Genomic DNA, 27354 nt, shown 5'->3' with positions numbered 1-27354 from the left:
TAGTGCAGTATTTTACAGAAGATCACATCAGGATAGAAGCCATGTTTTGAAGTTGCATCTTCAAAACCTTTACAGGTATGGCTGAGCAGTTCTGATAAATTCAGGAATGCAGCTCCTGAGGGTGCTGGCAGAAATGTGATATGAAAGATGAAATTGTTGCTAGTGTAAAAATTTTATTCTTGACTTGAGCACAGGCTCCTCTACAACACAGTGGCTCTTTTTGCCTGAAGTGGTGTTTTAAACTCAGACCACCCACCCTCACGGTAAGAGCTAAGGATTCACAAATTTAAAAGCGCAATCACATAGGAAGGATAGCACAGACTGAAAACTCTTGAAATGGTGAGACATTTTTCAGTGAAGTAAGCCAGGAAAACAACATGACAAGGCAAAAACAACACAACTGCAACAACAGTTTTAAGAATCTGCTTCTACTTTCCAGAGAATACTTACATGAGGAGTCCTGCACAGTACTGACTTTTCATTCAGTAAATACTTTGTGTTCTCCTCGTGACAGCTGAAGCTGATCTACACAGAAAATGTCTAATTCTGTACTTCACCCAAATTTCCTCTATGCTAACTGACAGATTTTTCCAATGAAAGTTTTGGCCTGAAGTCTCATTATGTTCTAAAACTGTAGATCCCATTAAAAACACATGGCCAAGCAGACTCTTGAACCTGCTCTTCAAAATACAAGATTACTACAGTGGCAGAAGCACCGTTCTTGTTCCATGAATGCACTGGAAATAAGATCCAGGCTTATACAAAGTGAATATGATGTTGAAGGCAATTAAGCATTACCTTATAAATAAAAGCAGTTCTTGGGCATTCTGTTTCTCAGTTCCTCATTTAAGAAAGTAACATGGAAGAAAGCGTGTCTCATCAATACACAATAATATATATAACTGCTTGACTGGAAAGAATAATGACTATCACGGGCAGAACTGCTCCTACGACACACTGAAGGAATGGAATTAGTTGGCCTTGCCTCCCTAGAAATTTTGATTATAGAGATGATATATATTAAATCCTCCATGATTTACACATTCTGATTGGAATGACACAGATGCAGGAAGATACAGATGCAAAGTAGTTATAAGTCCAGGATTGGTTTACAAGCTGTATCAGGATTTCAGCCTTCAGTGAAATCTGCAGGATCTTCATTAACTTTACTGTGACTAAAATAATACCAAAGCATTACTCTTTGGTCTCTTACTACCTAAAAAATCAGTTATCCCAAAAGTCCTACATGCCTGGAGTTTGCCCTTACTACCCCAGGAATTAAATTGGATTGGAGATGTCAAATTAATGGAGATATTTGAACTGATCTTCCTCTCACTCCTGTATTTTCACAACTTTACTGCAGTGTTTTAATACAGCAGAACACAAAGTTTTTTGTTTTTGTGAGGCTATGTACTGAATCACAAAGACATAGTAATTTAATTTGTTTTATTGTATTGCACAAGATATCTATGCAATCCATGTAGATACTGTATTAAAGGATCCACGTTTCCCAAAACATTGCCTGTTGCAGCACACATCACAAGCATTGTGAATAACCAGTGCCTTCTTGAAAAACCAAAGCTTTTGGTTGCAAGTTTAAGCATGTGTGGCAATAAATGAAGAAAAAAAGCAAGGAGTATCAATACATATTTGTTTTCAAACACACAAATATACAATTTTCAGAAGAGCACCAATAATGTCAAGCAATTATTTTGATGAGATACTGTATGTGTAGGCTCCACAATAAAAAGCCAAGATACACACAAAAATATATTTCAACTTCTAAAATAATTTAACCATCATATTTTGCATGTGTCACCTGTTTACAACACATCATTTCATATACAACATCAGGCCCAAAGCCTCAAACTGTGAAAATTCGTGCATACTCAGAACAGTTGACACTCTGAAGCTGAAAAAGCCTTCAACTGTTTACATCTGGTTACAGAGCAGTATAAGACTGCAGAAATAGTTACTGTGAAGATATAACAGAAATGGTAGTACGGAAAAATGAAGAAGAACACAACCAAGACTCCAAGCACAAGGTTTCTGAAAGAGGCCTACATGTAAAGTGATGTTGCAATAATTTATAACAGTGAATAATTAATACCAATCTCCTTTCTGACACTTACAGAGTCTCATACAGAGTCTCATATGTTCAGAAGCCCATGGAAGTGAACTAACCAAATGTCACGATCAGTATCATCCTCAAATTCTGTTTCTGAAGTTTCTGATCATTATACTGGTACTTAAAAACATTTCATACTTGCTGAAAACTGTTATTAAAATTTACCTTCTTGCTATGAGAATTTAGTGTCATAAAAATTATGAAAAACAATAGGTAAAAAAATAGTACTTTATGAATATTTTTAGAAAACCCGTCAAACAGCTGCAAATACAGCTGATTTTTAAGTGTCTCTTCTCTTGAACTGCGTTTGTTTATTTTTATTTAAGTGAATCACTTATAAGAAAGCAAGGAGTACCAGCTCTAAGATTTATTCTTGTCCATTACATTGAGGACCTCATCCAAAAGTGAAGGTCCCAAGTCAAGTTGTAATGAGAGAAGAGAGCCTGCAAGATCTGAAAGGGATTCTTCTGACTTTGTCTTGGTTAGTTCACATGGAAGTCGGCTATCTTCAAGCAAATCAACTGTTTGCCAATCAGTGCATCGTTCAGAAAAGCTGGATGAGTTACTGTCTCTACCATTAATAAAATGCGATGAAGAACCATTTTGTTCCCATACATCATCTTTGTATGTTTCTCCATTCCCCATCTGTTTACTTTTCTCCTGCAACTTCTCCTCAATTACTGGCTCACAGCTAAGCCGTGGGTTTCTTGATGACCTGACGGATTCTTGCTTTGAATTAAACGTCACTGGTGACAATAAAGGTAACATAAGAGCTTGAGAACCCCCAATGGCAGGAAGGGAAATAGCATTTTTGAGCACTGGTGATGGAGTTTCTGTAAACATGGATTCAGAAGTGCTGTTTGCCCTTAAGAATTCACTGTGGCCACCAGATTGGCTAACTCTAGTTTCTCCTTCATTTCCAGGCAACAATTCGTAGTTTCCCTGCAAAAAGGAGATGTCTCCAAAAACATCATGTTGTCCCTCTTTTCCAATATGTATGGTGTGACGAAAATCTCCAAGTGGTGGACTGATCATATCAGGAGACAAGATATCCCTTAGTTTGAATTTCTTCCCTTTCTTATTGTTAGCGGCTTTCAAGTAGATGGGTGTCTTGGCTGGCATCTTGCTTCTAGATAGAGGGGGAGTTGTGTTAAAAAAAAAAAATAAAGGAGAAGTCCCTTACAAAGCCAGTTCTTCTCGGGAGACCTTCAGTATGAGCTATGTTACATCATCATCTTGTACCAATCTTGCACATCAAGTCCCCTTCTTCTATGGTAGGGAACTTCAGGGTATGTGAATGTCTCCCGTTGGAGGATTCTGCAAGATGGAGCACAAGTTTCAAGCCAGTTAGCAACCAAACATCCAACTTCAAGAACTTGAGAAGACCTGCATGGGATACAAAATCAGGTTATCATTAATTTTTCATGGTTCATTCAGTCCTGTTTTCACACACACAAAAAAAAATTAGCAATGGTACTGACAGTTCCAGTCTGCAGATTAACATTATGATGTTTCTTCCCTTCATTAGGCAGGATAAAAGGGTTTAAGATTAACAACATCTAGCTAACCTTTCTCTGACTTTATAACTTGTTTTGAAGTCAGAGTTTCTTAGACACGGTTGCTGAGCACAGTCCATTTGGTAAACATCACTATCTGAATCCTTCTTCTCATTCTGACATTCAAAATGCTGGTCTTGAAGTGCAAATGCAGAAACTGATCTGTAACATTCAACAACATAAAGCTTTTGGTAGATGCAGGAAGACTAAAAAGTCACTCAAGCAATTTTATTTTTTTTTAGTGGGAGTAGATCACCTTGGATTTGAGAACTTTTGATATCGTCATTTATAAATTGGAACAAACTGTCACAAATAGCTTTTCTGATAAATATGCTAATGTAAAAGGATAATTATAGACATCTGATGAAAGTACTGGTCCACATCCTCAGTTACAAATATCTGAACATGTTTTAGAAGGGATTGATTCTTGTGACCATAGTCTTTAGACTGCAGGAATTCTACATAGCAATTAGTTTTAGACTGTAGCTCATGAGCTATGTAGGCCATGAAGGTATGGTGACTCAGAACTGTTCTGTACATCAAATCATTTTAAAACAAAGTTTTCCTACTAGAATCTTGTCTCTGACAAGTCTGATAAAGCTGTCCACAAGGGTTAACAGGCTATTGGGTCAATTGGTTATGGAAAAAAATACTCTTTACTAATGCTTTAATTGTGTGATTCTTTGCTCAGGAATCAATAAAAAAGATACTATAAGAATCTCAGAATAAAAGCATTTTTATCCTGGGCATCTTTGTACTCTTCCCAATTCAATCCAGAAAGCAGAGCATTACAGGCCATTCCTCACTAAAAGTCCCAGCCCCAAATCTCTTACTATCCATTTCCATTCTAATTCTGTAAAGTAGCTTGCAGTTTTTTCCACAGAAATGCGTCTCTCTCCCTGTGCAATATGTGAAGAGAAGCTACCTATATTTTTCTTCATTTCATACATGCCCCAGCAGAGATATTCCTTCATCAAATTAAGTCCAGCAAGAATCATCAGTTCGAAAGCTTTGTACTGGCAATAAAGACAGATGGCCAAGAAGTATTTAAGCATTTTCACAAATCCTCTAACCTGAGTAATTAGTTCCTTCAGTTGGGTGCTTAACTCTGCATCACAAGGGGAGCTGGGAATCTTGCCAAGTTAGCATTTTGGTTTTTGATTTCCACAAAATATCTACTGCACTTCAGATAGGGCTGAAAATCACTTCACACAGAAGTACAACAGATATATACAGAAAATACTGTCATACAAAATAAGCCAAATGTTCTATGAATGCAGAGAACATTTGATACTTTTAAGCTCAATTTTGAAATGCTTGCAATCCTGCACAGCTTCCCTCTAAACAAAAAAATGCTAATTCATTAGGATCTACAGAATATCATGGGATTCCAATTACATACCAAAACTCCATCTACTTAACTCCCTTTTGCATCTTACAGTCTATACAGTCCTAAATGAGATCTCTGCTTGTGCCATGCATCGTAGAACAGAACTGATCACTCAAATCAGCTACCTTTCAGATTTTAAAAAATGAAATAAAATAATAAAATAAAATCACCACACTGTTTCATCCCTCACCTTACCTTGGTTATCACTCTACCCTTGCAGCCAATTTAGGAACACAACATCCTCAACTCTACAGAGATTGTATGTGGTTGAAAGTGAAGCCTAGTAGTTACTAGTTTCAAAGTGAAAGACCAATTCTATATTTTATTCAAATTACAGTATAGAGGAAAAAAATGCAAACACACAAAAACCTGAAATAGAGCAAACTTTTGGTCATTCAGATAGCAGTTCTGGACTATAGTCCAGATAGTAAGTTCTTGCACTATCAGAAAATCCAGTAAGGGGCAGTGTAAAACCACAGTACCTCAGACGATGCTGCAAGAGATTTCAGTGCCAGGAATTATAATCCCTCTTTACAGAGCAGCCTCTGCTCTTGGGAAGGCCTTGCCTTCCACATTGCGAATGAAGAGAGCATTAAAAACTGTACACTTAATGCAAGCAGCATTTGCTCTGCTAAAAACAAAAGCTACCTTTGTTGCAAATTTCATGAGTCATCCCATTGAAAATCCTGAGATTACAATTTGTAGACAAAAGATAATGGCTCTGTATTAAACAGAGGGCCTGTTTTTCAACATACAGTATAACCTAGACATCAGAGAACCATAGAACGGCTTGGGTTGGAAGGGATCTCAAGGACCATCAAGTTCCAACCCCCCTGCCACAGGCAGGATTGCCAACTGCTAGATCAAGTACTAGATTAGGCTGCCCAGGGCCCCATCCAACCTGGTCTTGAACACCTCCAGGGATGGGGCATCCACAATCTCTCTGGACAACCTATACCAGCACCTCACCACCCATTCACAGGAGAGGCGCTCCAGCCCTTTGATCTCCATGGCCTCCTCTGGACCCTCTCCAAAGCCTCGACATCCCTTGTGTATGGGAGCGGACACAGTACTCCAGATACGGCCTCAACAAGGCAAAGTAGAGGGAGACAATCACCTCCCTCACACTGCTGCCCACTCCTCTTCTGACACATCCCAGGCTACAATTGGCCTTCTGGGCTGCAAGAACACATTACTGGCTCATGCTAAGCTTTTCATCAACTAAGACCCCTAAATCCTTCTCAGCAGGGCTTCTCCCAAGGAGTTCGTCTCCCAGCCTTTATACACATCTGGGATTACTTCCACCCAAGTGAAAAACCTTGCACTTTGCTTTGTTGAACTCATTAGGTTAACAAGGGCCCGCTTTTTGAGTTTATCAAGGTCCCTCCAGATGGCATCCCTTCCTTCTGCTGTATCAACTACACCACTCAGTTTGGTGCCATCAACAAACTTGCTGAGGGTGCATTCGATCCCATCATCTCTGTCATTGATAAAGACAAAGAGTACTGGTCCCAGGACAGACCCCTGAAGGACACCAACTGTCACTGGCCTCCTCCTGGGCATTGGTGAAGCTGTGCTGGCTGTTTTAGAAGAGCCTTTTTTTGATAGATTTCATCTCAGTAACTAAGTGACCACTTAACCAAACTGAAAAGCAGAATGAGAAGCTATCAGAAAACCAAATGCCTAACTAAAAATCTACAGCCTTAGGACTGCCAGCCCACAGTAGAAGACTTCGTTTAGGAGAATAATCTGAGAGGATTTTTCTACCAGTTTAGGAGATCTCTAGATTTCCTTCTTTGAACAAGATCTGAGCATGAGCTAAGACAGAAATTTCAGCCCAGTGAAAATTAGAGTTTTATTTTGGCTGTAACTCATTTGGCTGTAGCTCATTCTCATTCCTATCACTTCACACTCTCATATAAGTGTTTTGCTTGGTAACTAAGGCCAATAGTGTCAGAGGCACTTCTCAAATTGCCTGGTGAACCTTCTGTCCACTCAGCAACTACCTTACCCACAGCCTGAAGTTTTCAATGGATGCCTCAGTCTATCCCACAGGCTATCAGTAACTATCTCAATATCTAAGCTTTAAACCAGAGACAAATTAGGGTCCTTGTGCAAAAATTTATTTGTGCACAAATCCCAAGAGACCTAGGTCTTTGGGCATGGTCCTAGGTGAATAAATGATAGAAATAAAATCCTGTTTCCACAGAGCAGGCCAAGAAGCAAGGTTTTCTGGGAAGCCTGTGGGCTTTCTTTAGGTCAGTCCCTATCAAGAATTCTGCCTTATGCATCATTGGCTAAAATCATTCAAAATTAACAGGAATCCATTTCCAAAACATCATTAAAAAAACCAGGGAATTATCACACAGAGCAAGTCACTAGGAGAAAAAAAAAGACAATATGTGCATTATTTACATAACCAAATGAAAAGACAATGATACAGCAAAAGACAGAGATAAGCTATGCAGTAAGTTGGTGAAACTTTTCTATCTAATGAAATATCTGCAAGCACAGCCCTATAAGGCTTTAGAGGTTCATTCTGGAATTTAGCTACCAGTAGCTCTCACCAGCACAAACTGTTGAAACCCGCCTTGTCCATGCTGATACTTCCAATATGCCTGAAACTACATCAGTACAAACAATGTTATTTTAATAGAGGCTTGAAGTCATGCAGTCGTTGTGAGTAAAACTAACTAGCACTACGAATAACTAAGTCTACAGATACAAGAAAATCAGCAGATCATGCACAAGAGAGCTTACCTCTCACATTCCTGTGGATGTAGGTGTCTATCAACTGGCAGCCTCTGCAAATGAGGCCACTAGTCCATCTACTTCTACATCAATTCATCAGTGAGCCTTTGCTTATACAGCCACCACTTTCTGAGTAAGCATAACCAAATCAGGCAGTAACACTTCCTCTACAGATTGTTCATCTAAGTTTACTTGGTTTCTAGGAGGCCCAGCCTCTGAATTCATCTGTATTAAAATCAACCATCCTGATTGGATTAAAAGCCCTTACCCTTTTGTTGCTCCCTTCTTCAAAGAACTTGCACCCTTCTGATTAAAGCTACAGATTTAATTAGTCCATAAAAACAATCATGCTAATCAGACTTCAGCACAACTAATCTTCTCCAACTGTATTCACCCTAGTTTCCTATTTTATCTCATTTTCACATATGCCTTTTAGAAAAGGAAGGGCAAACACACACACAAAACCCACTAAAAACAAAACAACAAACGAAGAAGAACAATAAACAGAAAAATCCCCGTTCCTCCCAAACTTACAGGAACACAAGTCAAGAGGGACTCTACTATACACTTCATTCCTGTCTCCATTTTCCTTCAAAGGTCTAAGTGGCCTGCTAATCCCTGATGTTCATTCTCTTTCCACTTAAAAGTCCCTACATGCGCAGACCGCCCACAGTAATTCACTCTGCATAGGCTAGTCTCCAGGGAAAAGGCATCAATTTGTAACCTAAACACTGTTTTTGTGTTTGTTTTTTAATACATATTCCGCAACTCCTTTAATCTTTCTTTTACACTTAGTTTTATACAACACAAACATCTCAATCTTCCAACACAAGACATGCTTTCTGGAACTAAGATCACTTCCCAACAATCTCTTTTTCTGGTCCTCCTCCCTCTCATTCATATCTTTCTTTAAATATGCCCCAAAGTAGACAATATTCAAACTGAGATCTCATCTTCTCTCTCAACAGCGTATCTGCATTTTTCTTTTAGTATCACAACATAGTTGGCTTATGTTTAGTTTGTGGTCTACTAAAGACTATCCTCTTTAGTGAAGAACAGTTGCCTAGCCAGTTATTCTACATCTTCTTCATGACTACTGCCTCCGCAGCAAAGCCTTAAAACTCACTGCATCGCATTCTATTAATTGCAAACACTTTAAGTTGTGAGGATAATTTTAAATTTTAATCTGGGCCTCTTCACTACGTGGGTTTATCAGCACCTACAGATATAATAAGCATACATTTGAATCATTCATAAAAACATCATGTTGCAACAGAGATAACTACAGCCCTAGAATTCCTCCTGCTATGTCTTTCCAGACTAATAGAGGTTAAAAACTCCAAGTTGCTACTACTTGAAGTAGTTTGAATCTTGAAACAACTTTCTGCTTGGAGGTAACTAATAGGAGTGAGTAAGGAAACATGAATATACTCCATAATATAGATACATTATTGAATGACAAGAAAAGTCTGGAAAACATCAGCTATACATAACACAAACTGAGGAGAAATAAAATAATAAATAAAAAGCAGAGGACTGTCAGCCATATTTCCTTTTGACTTTCTCAAGATAAGAAAATCATCTGAGGATACCTTTTCATTTCCCTTGCTATAAACACTTTTTCTCATATGAATTGTATGGATAAATAATACACTAGCAATGAGCATTCCTGAAGGGGTGTTAGTTGTCCCTTAACGTAAGCACAGACAGGGACAGACTGAATACAGTGCCTTTTCCTCCAGGTATCTTCCATTTGTCTAGCACACCCCAGCCACAAAAGTGCTTATGAATGAAAAGAACCCAAATTCCTGAAATTATTTTTGGTTGTTGACTGCCTTAAATCTTGACAACCTTTCCCTGCATAATATCTTGTCAAATGGATCAAGCTAGAGTAAATCATATTAACAAAGAAATACCTCCAACTATAAACCATTAAAGTACGTGTGCATTATACTGAAACGAAGCCAACCTAATTATAAATAATTGAAGGATAAAATTAACTGTGAAAACAAACAGCTGTACCAGCACAGCTAGAAGGGGCTGCAGAAGTCACCCAATTTGGGGCTGCTCTCTAATTTGAGCAACTGGCCCCAGACTCCAGTTATTATTTTGTTCTATATCAGCCTGTGAGATTACAAAGGCCTTTTATCAACCAGCAACCTTCACCCCTGTTAAGGTACTTGAATATTAACCAACTCATTTCTCAGTAGTCTTTTTTGATCGAAGTGAACAGGGGGAATTCCTCATGTGGTGATGGTGGGGGAGTAATTTTAGGCCTTCAAATATTGCTTTCTCTCCTTTGAACCCTCTCCAATTTTCCAACAGCCTTTTCAGAGCAGATCAAAATTAGTGACAACGTTCTCATGCAGCATACACTCCCTCGCAGCACACACAAAGAAATAAAATCACTTCTTCCTTTCCATCATTTCTCCTCATTTATAAACAAGATCAAATTTCTGTGTCTATCTTCACCATCTTACAACAGGAATTTTCCAGTATTTACAAGCTCTTTGATAGCAGTACTGCACAACAAACCCTTTAAGATTTCTTCTGCTGATATAACAAAAAACAGTTCTCCAAGCAGAATGAATTTTATTACCAAAGTTAGCAATTTGTTACCAGAGTCGTTTGTAGCTCCTGTGTGAGTTACCCCATCCATTTTTTTAAGGATGGAGATAAGCATATATTCATCTAATCAACAAATCTGGCCAGCACAGCCAATGGTAGTGCTCATACTATGCCATTCATCCAGTAAGATTCTATTCTTTAGGGGGAAAAAAAAGGCTTTCCAAGCTATTGTTCTCCAGAAAGTAAGCTGGATTTATGTTCTTCAGCATAAAATGCAAGGCCATAACTCAGAAAGAGAAAACATTCTATCTGAATGTACTCAATCGCCTTCTTCATCAATACACATCCTTAGTCTCCATGATCTGCACATTTGAACTGCAATAATTTTATTTGCAGACTGCTCAAGAAAACACCATAAACCCCAGTGCTGTATAAGACTGTTGGATGATTTTAAATGAAATACATTCCTTTCTGATGCCAGTGTCCTCCTGACATTTACTCTAAGATTCTCAATGTGTTTAATATGTTCTTTGTTGACACTACAGAGAACTAAAGTTTTAACAATTTGGCTGTGAGGCAATACTGAGTCAAATGCCTTATACACTGTGTTGTTTTCTTTTTGTTTTCTTCTTTTTTTCTTTTTTTTTTTTGGCAGTTGTGCTTTTGACCACTCATTAGAATGTTTTTAAAAATATCCATTAAAAAAGTACCCAGCAGGCTTTGGCCACAGCCTTCTTCTAGGTTTGAAAACTTTGCATCCTTTCTAGAACAATAAAAACCTCTTGTCTTTTCTTCTCCAAAGACAAACATTTAAAGAGCTCACTGGATTCTGCTGGTCTGCTCCATAGACTGAAGCAGCTCTCTATTATATTCTTCTTAGCTTTGCTAGCTGGTACATTCATACACGCGGATTTAATACTGTATAGTTCAACTTTATTGTTGGCTTTCAAAAATTGGGCGACCATTCCAATTTAGGCATAGGTACATGTCTATACAAAGTCCTAAATGCTTCTTAACTCATGCAGTCTGTGAAGGTGGGGTTATGTTATATCAGCCAGGTTGTACACTGAAGCATGGTCACCTTTCCTCCTATAAAGCCAGCACGTAGAATGAGCAAACAGCCAGGGATCATAAACTCACAGGCCACAAGACGAAGAGGCTTAAAAATCTTGTCCATGAGTTCCCTTAGCACTATAAAAAAATTGCCAAAAAGGTACGAAAAAACCCACATCTCTAGAACCAAGCCCATCTGCCACCTAAAAGATTGGATAACCGCTCTGGCTGAAATTTCACCAGTGAAGAGAGAGGAAGGTTTAATCTTTACACAGAGAAGCTCCCTGACGCACAAGACATGTTCACCTGAGTGCTGTTAGACAGAAGAATCAGAAGGAGCAGGACTGCCCCTTTGTAATTCTGAGCAGCTTACCTACATAGCTTTCTCCTTTAACACAGAGGGTGTCGTTCTCCAGCCAAGCTCAGCTCTCAAAGCTGGTTTAAGAAGTTTCCGCCCTCGTTTCCTCTCTGTTTGTTTCCAGATCCGCACTGCAGTTCCTTGTACTCTCAGCATGCAGGCAGATCTACAGCCACACTGCAAACTGGGCACAGCAGCAGTTCTCCCCACTGACTCAGTTTACAGTAAAGGCTTGCAAACAGCTGCAGTGTGACTGCTGGTAACACTTCCAGAGAGAGTTCAAGCCCAATATAACTTACTGTCAAAGACATTCTCCTCCCACCATCCGCGTGCACACACTTGACCCCTTATAAGCCAGCTCGGATCACTGAACTGGATGAAAACTAACTAGGAAAGGGGTTTAAGATCACCTGGCTGTGAATGGGACTGCTACTTCCAGCTGCAGCAAGTCATTTGAGCAGCTCAGAGAGCAAAGGGTTCTGGCAGAAGGGACAAGCAATTCTTAACCAACACTTCTGAAAGACAAAATGTCCATGGATTTTTTTTTACACACTTCTGATGCAAAAATGACTTGCTACTTCCACTAGTGTCTATCTTCGGATTCCTAAAACTGGCATAATCTAAAAACAAAGTTTTTTTCAAGATATTTTTAACAGTTTATTATTACTATTGTTTTTTTAAATAGATCTCTAACATTTCCTTAACTGGCAGCTCCTGACAAAAGGCAACCTAAAAATAATACCATCTTGCACGATCCCATTCAACCCAACTCCAGCCCTTTACCCACCTCTCCTCCAATTCTCAAATGCTCTTCATCTCTAAGGTAAATATTCTTTATCGTCTCCTTGAAACACACAAGTGACACAGGCATATTACAGTCACCAGTTCTGTTTTTATTCAATTTCTCAAGTGTTTCACTTGAAGTATTTACCATCTTAAAACAGCTGATAAACTCATTTAAACCAAACTTGAGGGCCAGAGAACCCTCTATATACAAAGGTTAATTATGAAGTAGAGGTACAGAACTACAGAGGAAATTTGCACAGGACATACTTGTTGCACTGCATTGGAAAGGATGCATTCTCTGCTCTGTTGCAGTTCTGCCTTCTCCAAGGAGCAGAATGGCCATCAAGATGAGATCAAAGAGCATGGGGATAGGACAGAAGGAAGGAAGGAAATTATTCAACGAATTAATTACAAAAGCTTTCAGTAAATTTCTTATTTGGTCTAAATCATGCTCTTCTTAAGGAATGGGGATGAAATCACAGAGTTAATAGGACTTTAAAAACTGGTCATCCGTATGCAGTGCAAAGTAGATTGTTAACATAGGTAAACTAAGTGATTTTGTTTTACTGACCTTACAAGAAACATAAGGGAAAATGTGGAAATTACTTTACTACAAGCTTAAGCTATACTTCTAACAGAAAAAAAATGCTACTATTTGAAGGCAGTTTCAGCAGAGGTAAGAGTAAGTAACAACCAAAATACACATTATATTCTGCCTCTGTTCTGCAGCATGTCAGCAACGCCTGTGACTTGCCCCAGCTGATAGGGCTGCATCACACTGGACAGCAGCTCAGTGTTCCCCATTTCCTCTTCACATCTCTTTTTGACATGTGCTCAGTTCTGTCAACTTGAGTTGCTTATAGTATATCGATCCGACTTTTTTCCTGAAATATATCAGATAGCATTGGACCACATTCACTTCCTGTGCCAACAGTTGTATTTCACATACTGCACTTAAAACCAAGCAGAGTTAAGCAAGTCTAATTTGAAAGAACTGAATATACTCAGTACTTCTTTTTTCCATGTTTGGAAGCACTACAGAGATATACTGGCAGAATATTCAGAGTGGCACTGTGCCAGTTCAGTTTGACTGATTAGCAGCTGATGTTTCTTTCAAACTGTAAACCCCACATATCTAATTAAGCTGATTGAAATACTGCTGTCCCAGGTCCCAGGAAAACCACCTTCTTGACACTTGGGGTTTTAGCTCAGCCAGTACTCTGCTACTTTTTCCCCATTACTGCAGCTATATTTCCAAAGATAAGCATGTGTGTATGACACAGCTTAAGCCAAATGGCATATGAGATGACAGCATCTGTACACAGAGATTGGACCTTGAGCTTGCACGTGCAGGCAGCATGACAGAATAATTAAAGGGTCAGAAAAAGATGCTGAATCCAATGAACTCAATCAGACCTAATGTACTGCAACTCCTGTTCTTTAGCAGCTTTTTGAAAAGGCATTTTGCACACGTTCTTGTTCTCTGTGCTCTCTGCAGGGGCTCCAGCTCAGGATTTTGCCTTGAGACTGTAAAAGAACATAAATCCCTGTGTTTAAAGGTCAATATTTCAAAGTGCTCCAAAACGCACATTTTGTTTTCAGAAGTAGTGTCAAGGGAAAGAGTATTGGCGGCAAAAGAAAACTTCTAGTAGGCAGTCACATTAGAGTAATGTAATCATGACTCACGCTCCTCACCCATTTCCTGACTGGGGTTGTGCATGATCAAAAGAACATCAGCCACAGTAATGCTGCCTCTTGTTAATGTTAGCTAGCCTGAAAGCATTACAGGCTACCAGCAAACAAACTCATTGCAGAATATCCTATTTAAAGCCTGGCATAAATTGACAGTGACAAATGCAGTGGTGTAATACCATACTCAACGAAAACAACAACTTGCCCTTGGTGAAAATAGCAAGTTACGACTTTTTACGATGAGTTCTCCTATCTAAATAAAATCTCACACACTTTAAAAGACTGTAAATCACTGAGATGCAAAGGGAGAGGAACACCCAGTTGTTTGTTAGTCTGTAAGGAAATACATGAAGCACAGACCTTTTGAAGAAGATCATAGTAAATTTCTCTAAAACTAATCTCTCACCAGAAAGATTGGAAAAGAGCACACACGCTGGGCCTAAGCAGTTTTCACTGTCCAAGAGAGACGCTGCAAGAGGCAATTTCTGTCTCAAGGTTCAGTTGTGTTCAGCAGGAGTAAAGTGTGTGCTTAATTATGCAAATTGATGTTCATTTGTATAAAGAGCTCTTCAGCTGAAAACAAATTTCAGATCCTTCTTGGGATGTTGGTCACATTTAATTTGTTCAACACCCACATTAATGAAAAACCAAAAATTAATCAGATGCTTCAACAGAAACTGGGCTAGACTTCAGGTAATGCAGATGATGACACCTGCAGTCCTCATCGCCAAGCAGGGGATGAGTTCACACTTCTCCCTCCCTCCTACCCTCAGGGGAGAGGTTCACTCTCCTTTACAAGTGCCAACTAACTGCTAACTATGCTCAGCAGCAGCCTCCATGTTCCTCATGCAGCCTCCTACAAGGGATATCAAAGGCAAGAGAAAGCCTGAAGCTGACCATTAATTATATCACCCATTGGCCATACCATTGTCCGTACAATTCACAGTGAGCAACAGGAGCATTCCACATCCAGCATACTGAAAAGACTTATACTGCACTTCTGATAGCCAAATTCCACCTGAAATAAATAACTTGACTTTCATTAGTGCCTCAGCTTGCAAACAGCATTTTAGGAGAAACAATCACACAAGGCAGAAGGTACACTGAGGTCTGGCTAAATGAACACCAGCTAACTACACTAGGCCTATGCTTTATCTAGGTACACTAATTACTTCATGGTTGAGAGAAACTAATTCTGAAACCAACCAGGCACACATTAAGGCCTTTACATGGCATTGCAACACTTGCTGCAAGACTGTTACAACTCTGCTTGGTCATCATACATTTTATTTACACACCTGTAACAACAAAGAAATGAGGTGCTGCAATCCCCGTGGGCATGGATGCACCTCTCCCTTGACCCAAGCGTGAGTTGTTACCACATGCTCTGAGTAGCTCCTGTACCAATTCACATACCTGGGATGGAAGGCACTGGGGTGTAGGCAGACTAATAAAATAATGTTATTCTGAGACCCACGTCACCACGTAAAGGGCACATTTATTTGCTTAATCCTTTAATAGGTAGGTGAGATGAACTTCTGCTTTTACTGACAGCTATTTGAAAGACGTTTCTAAAGGCTCCTGCAAGCTCCAGGGAGTCAAAAGTCAAGTCATGGGAGGAGTGACATGTCGTTCAGTATGGTTTACTATCCAACTGACATTTAAGGAAATGTGACATGTGGTAGAGCCCAGGACAGACACCCACGGAACTAACAACAACTTCTGCTCAAACACTGGAGGGAAAAAAACAAACACCAAGCCTCAGAAAATAAAAGCAATGTAAAGACAGTGAGAACCCAAGCCACAGCAGGGCATGCCTGGGTATTTCTGATGTGTTTAGAGTAGGCAAGTGAAGCACAAATTGAGATTAATTTCTTGGTCCTGAGAGCTAATAGAAATCATATCCAGGCATAATATCCCCCATTTCATACTGTAATAATGCAACAGGATTGTCTTAATTTAAGGCACAGCATAGCTTTCTCTTATAAAAGTCCAAGCTGTTTCTTATGACAGAAATAGCCTCTGCAGAAACACAGGGAACCTACAGTCTCTAGCTATTAAAATTACTACTGAAGTTTTATATGCCTGTTTTTTTCTGTTGCCTCCTCTACCACCATTATTCAGTATTTTCTACTCTAATGGATTAACCTTTTTTTGCCAAAATCTCTGTAAACATTCAGTTTTGAACTTCAAGATGAGTAATTTCTCTATATTATGAGAAAATACTCCTTTACAACTTGAGTCAATATACAGCTTTACAGCTATTCAGAACCCATTTAACTGCATACATGGCCTTTGAGTGAATAGCAACAGAATTTTCCTTGTTCAGAACTCAGTGAAGCTTTAGAGAAATATGATTTTCTTTTTGTGTTATTTAAATCCACTCAGAACACAAAACATGCTAAATACAGGTTATCCTACAGTAACTCAAATTTATATATGTCCTGAAACAGAAATCCTGCCACAGGAATTTTAAGCTTTTGCCATTCCTGAAAAGACCATAATTTGTTCACTTTAGAGAATGAAAGTAGAAACAATTTAGGATGCAAAGTGAAGAGAGACCGAAAGAACCATGACAAAAATAAAGAAATATTTACACTAGTAAACCAAAAGTCCATATTCAACTGATTACCAGCTTGCTGTATAACAGCCAACTTTCATTAGTGTCCAGGCTCCCAGTTTAATCTCTGCAGCCATGATTAGGAAAGCTCACACCTTCCCAGGTGTTCCACCCTGTCTGCAACAGGGCAGGCAGTATCAGCCAGCACACCAACACAGGATGAAAGGGCATTACCTCTCGAAACAAAATTACAATATTTTTGTTTATAAAATTGAGAATGGCTGAAAATTCAGAACAGATATTTAACCTACCTTGAATTTTGGCGGTTAAACTCCTGGTGACTTATTTTCCAACAATATGAACTAAATGTTGATTTAGAACTTGACCACGCCTAATAAATAATGAAATTCCCTTCACACCTCTTGCTATTTACCTTTCTCATGTAGAAGAAGATACGGAAAGCTTTCCTGTGTGTTTTTCCAGACACCAAAATATTCTTCCTGGACTATCCACTGAAAGGTTGCCATTTACTCCTTGTTCAGACTTACCACTCATATCCACAGAAGAACATGGGAAGAGTTTACCAACATAATAAACATCTTGGTTCACATGCTTCATTTAGAAAGAAACAACTCCTCACCCTAGGAAGTGCAATGAACTCCCATTCCTGTTCCTTCTGCTAACACATTCCCTAACTAAGTGCAAGAAGCAACCATGAAACTAAAGTAACTTTTTGAAACACACTACCATATAGCAGCCACTGATTACTCTTTTCAGATCGCTTAAAAGTACAATCAGGTTTACTTTTTGAGAAACTTAATTCCCATCTTCTCTCTCTGTTAGCAGTAATTAAATGAGCGTAATTATTACAGGCAGTAACTACTTTAAATCGAATCAGAGTTAGGGTTTTTGTTTCACTAAACAGATTAGAAGATGACAAAAATGATACAACTGCAATGGAAGAAGGACAGTTTGTACAACACCCAACAAAGGCATCTCCTCTTCTAGCCAATGGGATCTCAGAGCAGGTCAAATACGATTTCTTACACACCAGTTTAATGTGCCTGACTTTGTTGAAATTTTTACCTATCTGTACATAGTAAAGAGTGATGACAGTCACAGTCACACTGAGGATGTTCCATATAGAAGTTGTGGCATATCTTTCTACTATGAGATATGACTTGTGTAGGCATTCCACTCGGCAGAAGGACTTTCAACCTACCTTCCCAATGGAAGCTTTTTAAATCTTTAATTTATCCATTGCAGTTGGAGAATTACTCTAAAATGACCTGCACTGGAAGACTGAGGATCATAGGGAGGAGAGGAAATGAGAGGAAAAATGTGATTTGTTGATCATCAGCATGGCACATGAACATCAGAAAGCTGCTCAAGCTTTAACAGTAGCCAAATTCACACATTCAAGTTTAAAATTTTGACTAAATCACACAGGCCACACTTTTATGATGGAAGATATGTGCTCAGAAACAGTAACAAAGTTTTGCAGGCCAGGACAGACAAGCAGCTGAAGCAAATCTTCTTTTGCTGCGGTCAAAAGGTCTATTGCAACCCCTCACTGCATAACAGAGCAATGACAAGGGAAAGGAAAATTCTGTATTTGGCCATTATTATGTCTGTTCCTGGTAGCCAACATTCCAGGAGGATGTCACTAAAGAAAAGAGCCATGACTCTAGATAATTTACAGAAACAGACCCATGGAAAATTGAATCTGCTCAGCTACTTTGAAAATGAATTGATGAGTTGATCATGGGCTGTAACTAACTCATATGGAATAAAAACATAATAAGAGAGTACATCCAGCTCCCAGCCACTGAATTATGCTATTATGTATGTTTGCTAGCATGTAGCTAGAGAAAGCAAAGGAAGAAAGAAAATGTATCTTCTCTGAGCAATAAGAATGTTTTACCAGGGCTTGTAGTGGATTCTCTTTTTTTTTATTAATTCATTTATTAACTTTAACATTTTTTTCCCCACAAACAAACTGCTCATGGTCTAGTTCAAACAGTCAGGGGCCACACTGACACAGAACGTGGTAACTATTCAGGAAAGGTCTATGGCTTGTGATAGACACGTTCCCTACTGTCTGTTAGGACTTTTAACATTGAAGGTATGAATAGTATTTTCCGTTTATGAAATATGTGACCTTTCTCTTAAGGATTAAATATTTTGGAAAGTACTCGTATCTAGAAAAAGCCATACTAATTTTCTTAGAGCCCTTTTGTCCACATATTATGTTTTCTTGGCCATAAAGATAATTATGAAGGCTGAAAGGGTAAATTTCCTAAAAGTTATCAAAATAGAGTGCTCATCAAAACTGCTGTGCTTGGAAAGTTCTAATCTTTCAGCAGAAAATAGTAAGAAAACAAACAAACAAACAAAAAAAAACCAACTATGTTTGACACCACTTTCAAATCCTGCACAGAAAACTGAATAAATTATTTCTTGTCGAATTGTCACAAACAGTTTGAGTTCTACAAGCTTTAAAAGCTGTTTCTCCTCTGATGCAAGCAGAAGGGTGCCCATTTCACCACTTAGCCTATTCAACGTGAACAAGGAAAATGTAACATTTTAAAAGATCAACTTTCAAAAAAAAAAACCTCAAATTCATGATTAAGTGAATTCATTCCACGTCCAATATTAAATACTCAGTTCTAGAGAAAAGAACAACAAAAGAGAAGATGCAGCTTCATTTACTTTCAATCAAGAGAAATTGAGTTAACACTTGAATTTTAACACACTAGAAATACCTCTTATTTTCAAGCCTGATTGAAATTCATGAGGTTCACCTGGGCTCAGCTCTAAAGCTTGCCCAGGTCCCTCTGTAGACACCCTTTCTCTTCAGCACGTTGACTGCACCACAGAGCAGCCAGAAACCAGAAATTCAGAAAGTCTGGTAATCAGTGATGGCAACAGAAAAGAAGAACCATCAGCCCAAAGTGAGAAAGGTCAGAACCTGTGTATAAGAACTGAGAAAGCAAAACCAGGAGACAACATACAGTGGAAGCAAGGAAGAGATTGACTGTCATGCACAGATACGCAAAGAAGGTTTGATACAGGAAAATCAAGTAGAATTGAGCAATATGAGTTAATTCCATGTTTAGAGTGCTTATTTGGGCACTGAAACTTGTTTTCTTACAATTTTTTCAGTTTCATGAAGATAAAATCTTTGTATTTTCAGAAACCATGTGAATGCACTTAAAAGATTTGCACTTTAGTGGGTATGCTTCTCACCAGTGGCAGTGTCAAAAAACTTCCAACATTTCTGTCATCAACCCATTACTTGCCACTCCTTTTCTTTCTCCTCTGTATATCCCAATAATCCAGCTCTTATCCAACACCACAAAATACATCGCATACAATGGATATTCTTCTGCCAAACTAGAGACATTGTTGTAGTCCCAGGGTAAAAAAAAACTACAGCTAAAAATGAAGTTAATTATCAGACAAAAACATGAAAGCTGCATGGAGCATTTGCTACTTGATTATCACTTTCACTTGGAGAAGTAATGTTTCTTCTTATCTATCTCATAAATTCCTTTAGGAACTCCTACAGATTCCTAACCTACTTGGGCTCTTCCTATTGTAACTTTTCTTCCTCAGGACCAGAAATAACTATTTTTAAGAGAACTGTACAGGCCACTCTGCCATAAAACAGATGCCTTTGTTTTCTTTGCTGTTGACTTTAGTGGATCTTATCTAAAAGATTCTGGAGACTGAGATGGGTTTTCACCCTGCCTGAGGGTATATGTAGACAAAAACAGCTGTACAGAAAAACAGAAACAGCCTCCCTCCTCAACTAAAACCATACAGTGCAAGTGGAAAAGGACACACAGGAAGAGAGGAGCTGCCATACAAATTACTGGCCTACTCTGTCAACAGTCTTGTCCCTAACAATCAATTTGCTGTGTTGTCTTCTCTGTACTACTAATTATTTCACATATCATTAAGAAGAAACAAAGAGTAGATGTGGTAACATTAACAATCCAACCTATTCAATTCAGTCTTTTCTCAAAGTGATTAGATGCCAGAATTCTCTTAATTCTAGGCAAGAAGTAAAATCTGAGCAATGTATTACTAGAAATCCATATTTTTGTGGCAACAGGAGTTCTAATGACATGCCGGGTGTATTGTACATTGTAAACTGTGCACACATAAAACAACAACTCACAAGAGACAACTGATCAGTTGCGGCATTTTTTGGGACAGGGAATGCCATTCATTTTGTAACTGTTGTAAGCAACACCTCTCCTCCCCTTTCCATCTTTTACCCCAAAATGTTTGCTTGGACTGCAGTAAAATACAATTCCATATGTCCACATATCCTCTGTGTGGGCACACTGCTCCATTCTCCATACTCCCATCTGTTTTTTCAATATCCAAGCAGAAAAATGCTGCTTGCAGAAAATGCAAGCAAAGCCCCCAGACACACTGCATCTTACCTTCAGTGGCTATTTTTCCAAGGTCATGTGCCTGAGAGAAATGAGCAAGCAAAGGACCAGCTTAAACTTAACGAAGAGCAACAATCTCTTGCATCTGAAGAAAGAACATGTGAGCTGCATCTGACACGCAGGTCCATCAATAGCACTATTCTTTTCTTTCCCCATTTCACTCACCATGTAGCTCTCTGCTACTGTTTATGTCTTTCCTGAGTTGGGGTAACCCCTAACATTCTTCCTAGGAGCCATGCATCCTCAAAAGAAGGGAGACAACAAATCCACATAGCCACATACCATTCCACAAATGAACAAGTCATGCAAAAGCTGAAGAGAAGTGCCTTTGCACCTCAGTGCTGGGCAAAAACAGCATGGCTGGCCTTCACAATAAACTGCAAAAGGCAGAATCTGCACTTTCTTTTTCTACCTCTCTCAGTGTGACACATGCAGCTTTTGGCATCAGTGATGCTTTTGCACTATTTTTTACATTTACAGAAATAGTACTCTCAAAAAATGAGTCTTACTAATGCTTTAAAATGTCACACAGCATGAAAATCAAAATTGATTAAGCTATATTTTGATATCTGAACCATAAGAAGATGGACCTAACAGATCTCTCAGGATAATTTTTAAACAAGAGATTATGCTTTAGTTCCCAGAAGGCAGCTTAATCAAATCCAAAAATAAAGACTGAAAATTAATACTGATGGCCATTCCCCAACAGAATTCTTAATTAAAAACAGTGTCAGAATATCTGAACAAGGTGCTTTTCCTTAAAAGTGGTCCATAACACTGAAGACAGTATTTGTGGTGTACATCTCAAGCAGAGGAAAGAGAAAAAGCAGAACAAAAGATTCACCTCAAGCCCCATTACAACTTGGACTATCTTTGGCCAAACTTCAGATCTAATTTATCCAAATCCGATGAGTAAATAGAATTAAAAGTTAAACCTAATCAAAGTATACACCAAATCAGATTAACTGAGACAAAAAGATAAAGTTGTGGTTTCTAGAATATACTTAACATCGTCATGAAAAAGATGTATATGTAACTGCACACACTCTATTTAGGTCTTAACTAGAGCTGGAAATAAACATACAAGAAAGAAGGTATGGAATCACTTCTTAATCACAATGGATTCAAGAATATAATTTTAAAGGTTAGATTCAGTAAGTATTAGAATCAAGAGGAACATTAAAAATTGTTCTGCTGTTGCAAGGGTTTTTCAAGGTTCTAACTTGAAGTATTGTTTTTTTAAAATGTAAAAGCTCTCTTAATGAAAAGAATCCATTAGTGCTGCTAAGCACTTCATGAAAATAAATACGGGGAAAATTAAACAGAAAGACAAGAATGTAAATGTGGGAAAGGAAAAAAAAAAAAGACAAAACAGCAACTTTGGCACTGTCTTCTTGTACTTACTTGGTATTATTGTACCACTCAAGCATTAAAAAAAAAAAAAAAAGTCTACTAAATGTCTACTATACTGGAACTGACCCAGTCATACAGCTTGAGAGAACTATGCTCTTAAAACTCAAGGGGGTGCTTTATTAGAACTGGAGGAATAGAGTCAAAGGGAAAGCTAGGAAATCCAAAGATTATGTTACTTGTACAACCATTAGTTGAATCTTTCACATCTACATTGGAACACTGTCCAGCACAACCAAAATGGCTATGACAGAGCAGAACCTTCAGCCTTAGTTCATCATTTCAGATGCATCCTTTCTTTTGCTACTTCTCACCTCGTTCATCCCATGTACTGTCTGAGGCAAGAGGGCTAGAAAAGCCCTCATGTATCTATCATCATATTCCCCAGATATTTTTTTTGTTATAGGTATACTTGCTTTTGCCATCATTAGCAAGCTTTTCACATTGGCTTTTTGGATTTGTTTCACTTCACTGTTACACTATGAAGGCTTTTTTACCAGGGAAAAAATAATTTTCAGACCAGGAGTTTGCTTGTTGGCTATTTTTATGATAGCTTCTAATATTTTAGAGAAGGAAAAAAACCCAAAACATTTGGAATAAAGACTCAACACCTGTTTCCTTTGTTTAAGGCACGATACAAATATTCAGATACACAAAAATTTCTACAGCACAACAGTGAGAACCAGACTTGAAACATCTGGTATTTCAAAGGAACAGAATAAATAATAATAAATTAAAAATACACCAAACACTACATTTTAAACTTCCCCAGCAAAGACAAGAAAGCTTTATTTTTAGAAACTTCTCTAAAAAATAACTTTACAAAGTAAAAATTACCTTTTAACTACATCTAGACAACCTTGCAGAGACGTGACTAAGCAAGTCGTACTAAGAAGTGTTTCAGTGACCACAGTTTGTCATCTGCACTTGTATCTCTACAGAAGACCAGCTGCTGTTTGCACATAACTACAGATAAGTTCACTTAGATCATTATGAATAAGCCCCAGCACAGTAACTCACTATATCATCCCATTTCACTTCTTATCTAACTTGTTCCACCTTGACTTTTATGATGGAAATCGAAGCAGTGCATAAAACTGGATGAGCTTTCCTCTACTATTCAATGAGCAACATTAACACAACATTTACATAGTTAAGTTATAAGCTGTTGAACACACAAGGTGAAGACTGAAGCCCTTTATGTGGCACCTTGGCACCAATGAGATACGACTCATCATGTTTTAAAAGTATTGTGCAACTTGTATAATTTCAAATATAACAATATTTCAAATTAGATTTGCTAAACATACTTTCCATAAAACAGTCTCACAAAAAGAACTGCTATGGTCATGAAGATAAGTTTTTAACTATAACTTTCACATTTTCAGAGCTTCAGGTATTAAACTGCACTACTCTAATATGGGCATAGCCATAAGCCTGTACATGGCTCATCTCTCACATCAAAAAACAAAAACCACCCCACAAAAAAGAATGAAACACACTCAACAGTTCAGTAAGCTCTCAGAAGAAAAAACGTCCAGTCGATTATAAAAATTATTGATTAACTGTGCTTCTGTGCACTTAACTAGTGACTGAATCATAAAACAAACATTTCTTCCCACACCTGACTATTCCATAAATGTCAATGAAACCCAAGTAATGGTGTAAATATACCCTTGTCAACTTGGCCAACACTGTCTACTTGTAATCATCTCACATCATCTTGGCAGAGTGATTTATGAAGCTCTGTGTCTTGATTTAACCCTTAAACTATGAATAAGTTGGTTCCAACCACTCCTACTACATTCTTCTCACTGCAGTCACCATGATGGATCAATATCATTGCTAAAAGAATACTGAATACTGTAAAATACTGTATGTAAGAATTATATTCATGAGTGTCATCCAGAGCTCTCTTATTTAGCAACTGGGCTGCTTTGCAGTGAGAAAAAATCCTTTAAAAACCATCTAACCATCTAACACCTGCATACCGTGCTCTTCTTATCCATATTAAAATTCAGGCCCAAGTTTATGTGGAAAAACACCTTTCTATCACACACCAAAACCATCAAGGTATACCTTCAGTCAAATGCCCCCCTGAGAGTGCTATACTGGTGGGGCTGTGTTATGGATAGCCCTCCCAGTCAGTTTCCTTGTACTGCTGGGAGGGACAGCCAGATAGCTCTTCTGAGATAGCTTCAATCTTGACAAAAGATATTGACTCTGCTGTGATTGCGATAAGAAAAAAAAAAAAAGTAGAGAAGTGAGCTTTTTGTTTGTTTTTCCAAAGTTACATTTGTGTGCATTTGCAAAAATGCATGCATTTGCATGCAAAAGCCAAAAGAAGCACTACGTGACTTGGATCTATTGCAACTCTTGTCTGTGAGGGTGAGCAACATGAGCACTTCTGAACCCCCAGGACACCATGCCAGGAGAAGCAGAGAGAACCTGAAGGGAAGTTCTCCATGCAGAAGGAAATTTCTTCTTAAATACCAGCACAGTTCCCTCCCCTACCTTAAACTATTTCTCAAGACTTGGGCAAAGGACCAGAATTTCTTCTAAAGGAGTCACCTAGCTTAGAAGATTACAAACCGAAACAGCATACGTAATTATGAAAAGCTGAGAACAAGACATGTTTTGCCATGAAACATGTCTTTCTCTGGTTACAGCAAAGCTTCTATCAGTGGCTTGGAACAGTTTGAAACACCTCTTTGAAGTCAGTGTGACAGCAGTCAAACAGCGCAGTGCAGAGCCACGCTGCCCCAGGGAACGCGTGGCTCCAGGCTGCCTGTCGGGCGATACCATCTCTTTCCTTTCCAAAGGCACCCAGGCCACCACCTGGCGATGCTGGCTGGCTTGATGCATCACTGAAGAAGGCAGGACTACAGCGGGAGGTAGTTTCAGCAGCCTGATTTCACTCCTAGGAGTGCACAAGGTGCTGCTGAGAGAACAGGAGTTGGGATTATCTTTCATCTAAGGAGGAGATGGGCCCCATTGTTTCCTTTGCAGATACTGCTGGCTTATGCTGAGGCCAGGAAAAAAATTGCTCCTTTCAGTATTCCACCGACTGGAGAACCTGCTCAGTTCCTCTCCCCTGCACGCTGTAATAAAAAACAAATGTTCAAAGCAAGGAATGCCTTGAACATAGGAATTTTTTGTTACTTTTCTGAACACTTCTGCTGAAAGACTATCTTTAACATGCCAAAGAGCTGAAGTGAAGCTTAATGCTAACACTACCATAGGCTGGACCCTTTCAGAACAAAACACTTTAAAAATAAATCCTGGCAACAGCAATCACCTGCTGATAGGCGCTTTTATGTTCAGCCAGCTGCTGAGATGCCACATCTGTCACTTCTTGCTCCCAGTATCGCGCTTTCCTTTTCTGTAGGGAAGGAGAAAATTCTGTTCCTGGCACTGTGCTGAACATCACGATGCCTTTTTTGGTAGCTCTGTCATTCCTCCAAACATCTGAGCCACCGCACACGGATTTCAGCATTTCTGCTGCTGCCGCCTCACCAACTGCTCACTTTTTGATGCTCATACCTTAAAGCATCTGTTTCCCCTGAACCACGTTACATATTTATGATCTATACATAACTGAAAATACCAGTCAGTATACAAGCAATTTCACTCCTGGGCACTCTCCCCGCCTCCCGTACCCAAATGCTTCTCAAAGGAAAAGATCCAGATCATGTTCATTTCATTAAACAATTTCATAATAAGCCCTCTTCCTATTTTTAAAGCATAACAACAGTCTACGGTGACGCAAGTCCTAAATTAATTGCTTCCTCTACTTCACTCCCTTTTACATTTCCATCCACGACGAAATGAGCCCCTCTCCTCAATCCGCCGCTCACAGCTCTCCACCGGCAGCCGAACCCCGCACCGCCCCGCACCTCCCGCCCGGGACTCTTTGTCTGCGGATAGCCGGAGCCGCTCCCGGCCGCCGCTCAGGTGCACCCGGACGGACGGATGGAGGGACGGTCGGACGGAGGGATGGAGGGCCGGGGGGATGCGCGGCCTCACCCCGCACAAAACGCAGACGCGGTGCGGGGCTGCACCACCGACACAGGACGGGAAATAGGGACCGGAGAAGCCCGCAGCGGAGACAATGTGAACCCATTCTCGGGGGACGAACGTAAGATCTGAATTACGGTGATGCAGAAACACCCCGAGCCATCAAGCAGAACTGCACCCCAACAAGAGGATTCATTGATAAATGCCTCCGAAGTGCCTCCCCTCCCTAGCTCTCCCGCCCGGATCGCTGCGGGGCCGCCGCCGCCCGCAGGAGAGGCCACCCCGGTTCGGAGCTGCGCACCGGCAGCCTCCCGCCCCGCTCCCCGACTCACGGCTCTGCAGGCGGCTGCCGCCGCTCCTCGCTTCTCGCTCCTCGCCGCGGAGCCGGGCGGGCAGCGGGGCCGCCCCTCCGTGACCGGCACCTCCGAGCGCCCGTCAGCGCGCGGCCGGACGGCGGCGGATCCCCGAGTCCCGGGGGCGCGGCGCGGGGCCGCGAGCGGCAGCGGGAGCCGCAGGAGGCGGCGCTGCCGGCGGGGAAGGCGGGCTGCAGGGAAATCCCGGCGCGGCAGCCGCGGGGCGGGCCGTGCGCGAGGAGCTCGCTGCGAGGAGCTCGCCCTGG

At 39.7% G+C, this 27354-nt stretch overlaps 1 protein-coding gene across 5 annotated transcripts; it reads right to left on the bottom strand.

Annotated features, from left to right (window-relative positions):
* Positions 1–1431: 1431 nt before the first annotated feature.
* On the bottom strand, positions 1432–27143 carry CDC42EP3 (CDC42 effector protein 3). 5 transcript variants are annotated; one of them, XM_042824236.1, is made up of 2 exons: positions 27068–27143; positions 1432–3514 (listed from the first exon to the last, which is right to left on the bottom strand). In XM_042824236.1, exon 2 carries the CDS (start codon positions 3248–3250, stop codon positions 2489–2491), a length of 762 nt encoding a protein of 253 aa, XP_042680170.1. In that variant the 5' UTR covers positions 3251–3514; positions 27068–27143; the 3' UTR covers positions 1432–2488. The 5 variants fall into 5 exon arrangements, with proteins under 5 accessions (XP_042680170.1, XP_042680180.1, XP_042680197.1 ...); XM_042824246.1 differs by lacking the exon at positions 27068–27143 and adding an exon at positions 26017–26100; XM_042824263.1 differs by lacking the exon at positions 27068–27143 and adding an exon at positions 11820–12048.
* Between the last annotated feature and the right edge of the window lie 211 nt (positions 27144–27354).

The sequence above is a fragment of the Centrocercus urophasianus genome, unplaced genomic scaffold (genome assembly GCF_019232065.1).
Source record: "Centrocercus urophasianus isolate 14NV4802_14NV808 unplaced genomic scaffold, USGS_Curo_1.0 seq_10, whole genome shotgun sequence".
Taxonomy (NCBI): domain Eukaryota; kingdom Metazoa; phylum Chordata; class Aves; order Galliformes; family Phasianidae; genus Centrocercus; species Centrocercus urophasianus.
The sequence above is the reverse complement of the archived record's forward strand: the minus strand, read 5'-3'. Positions and strand labels throughout refer to the sequence as shown.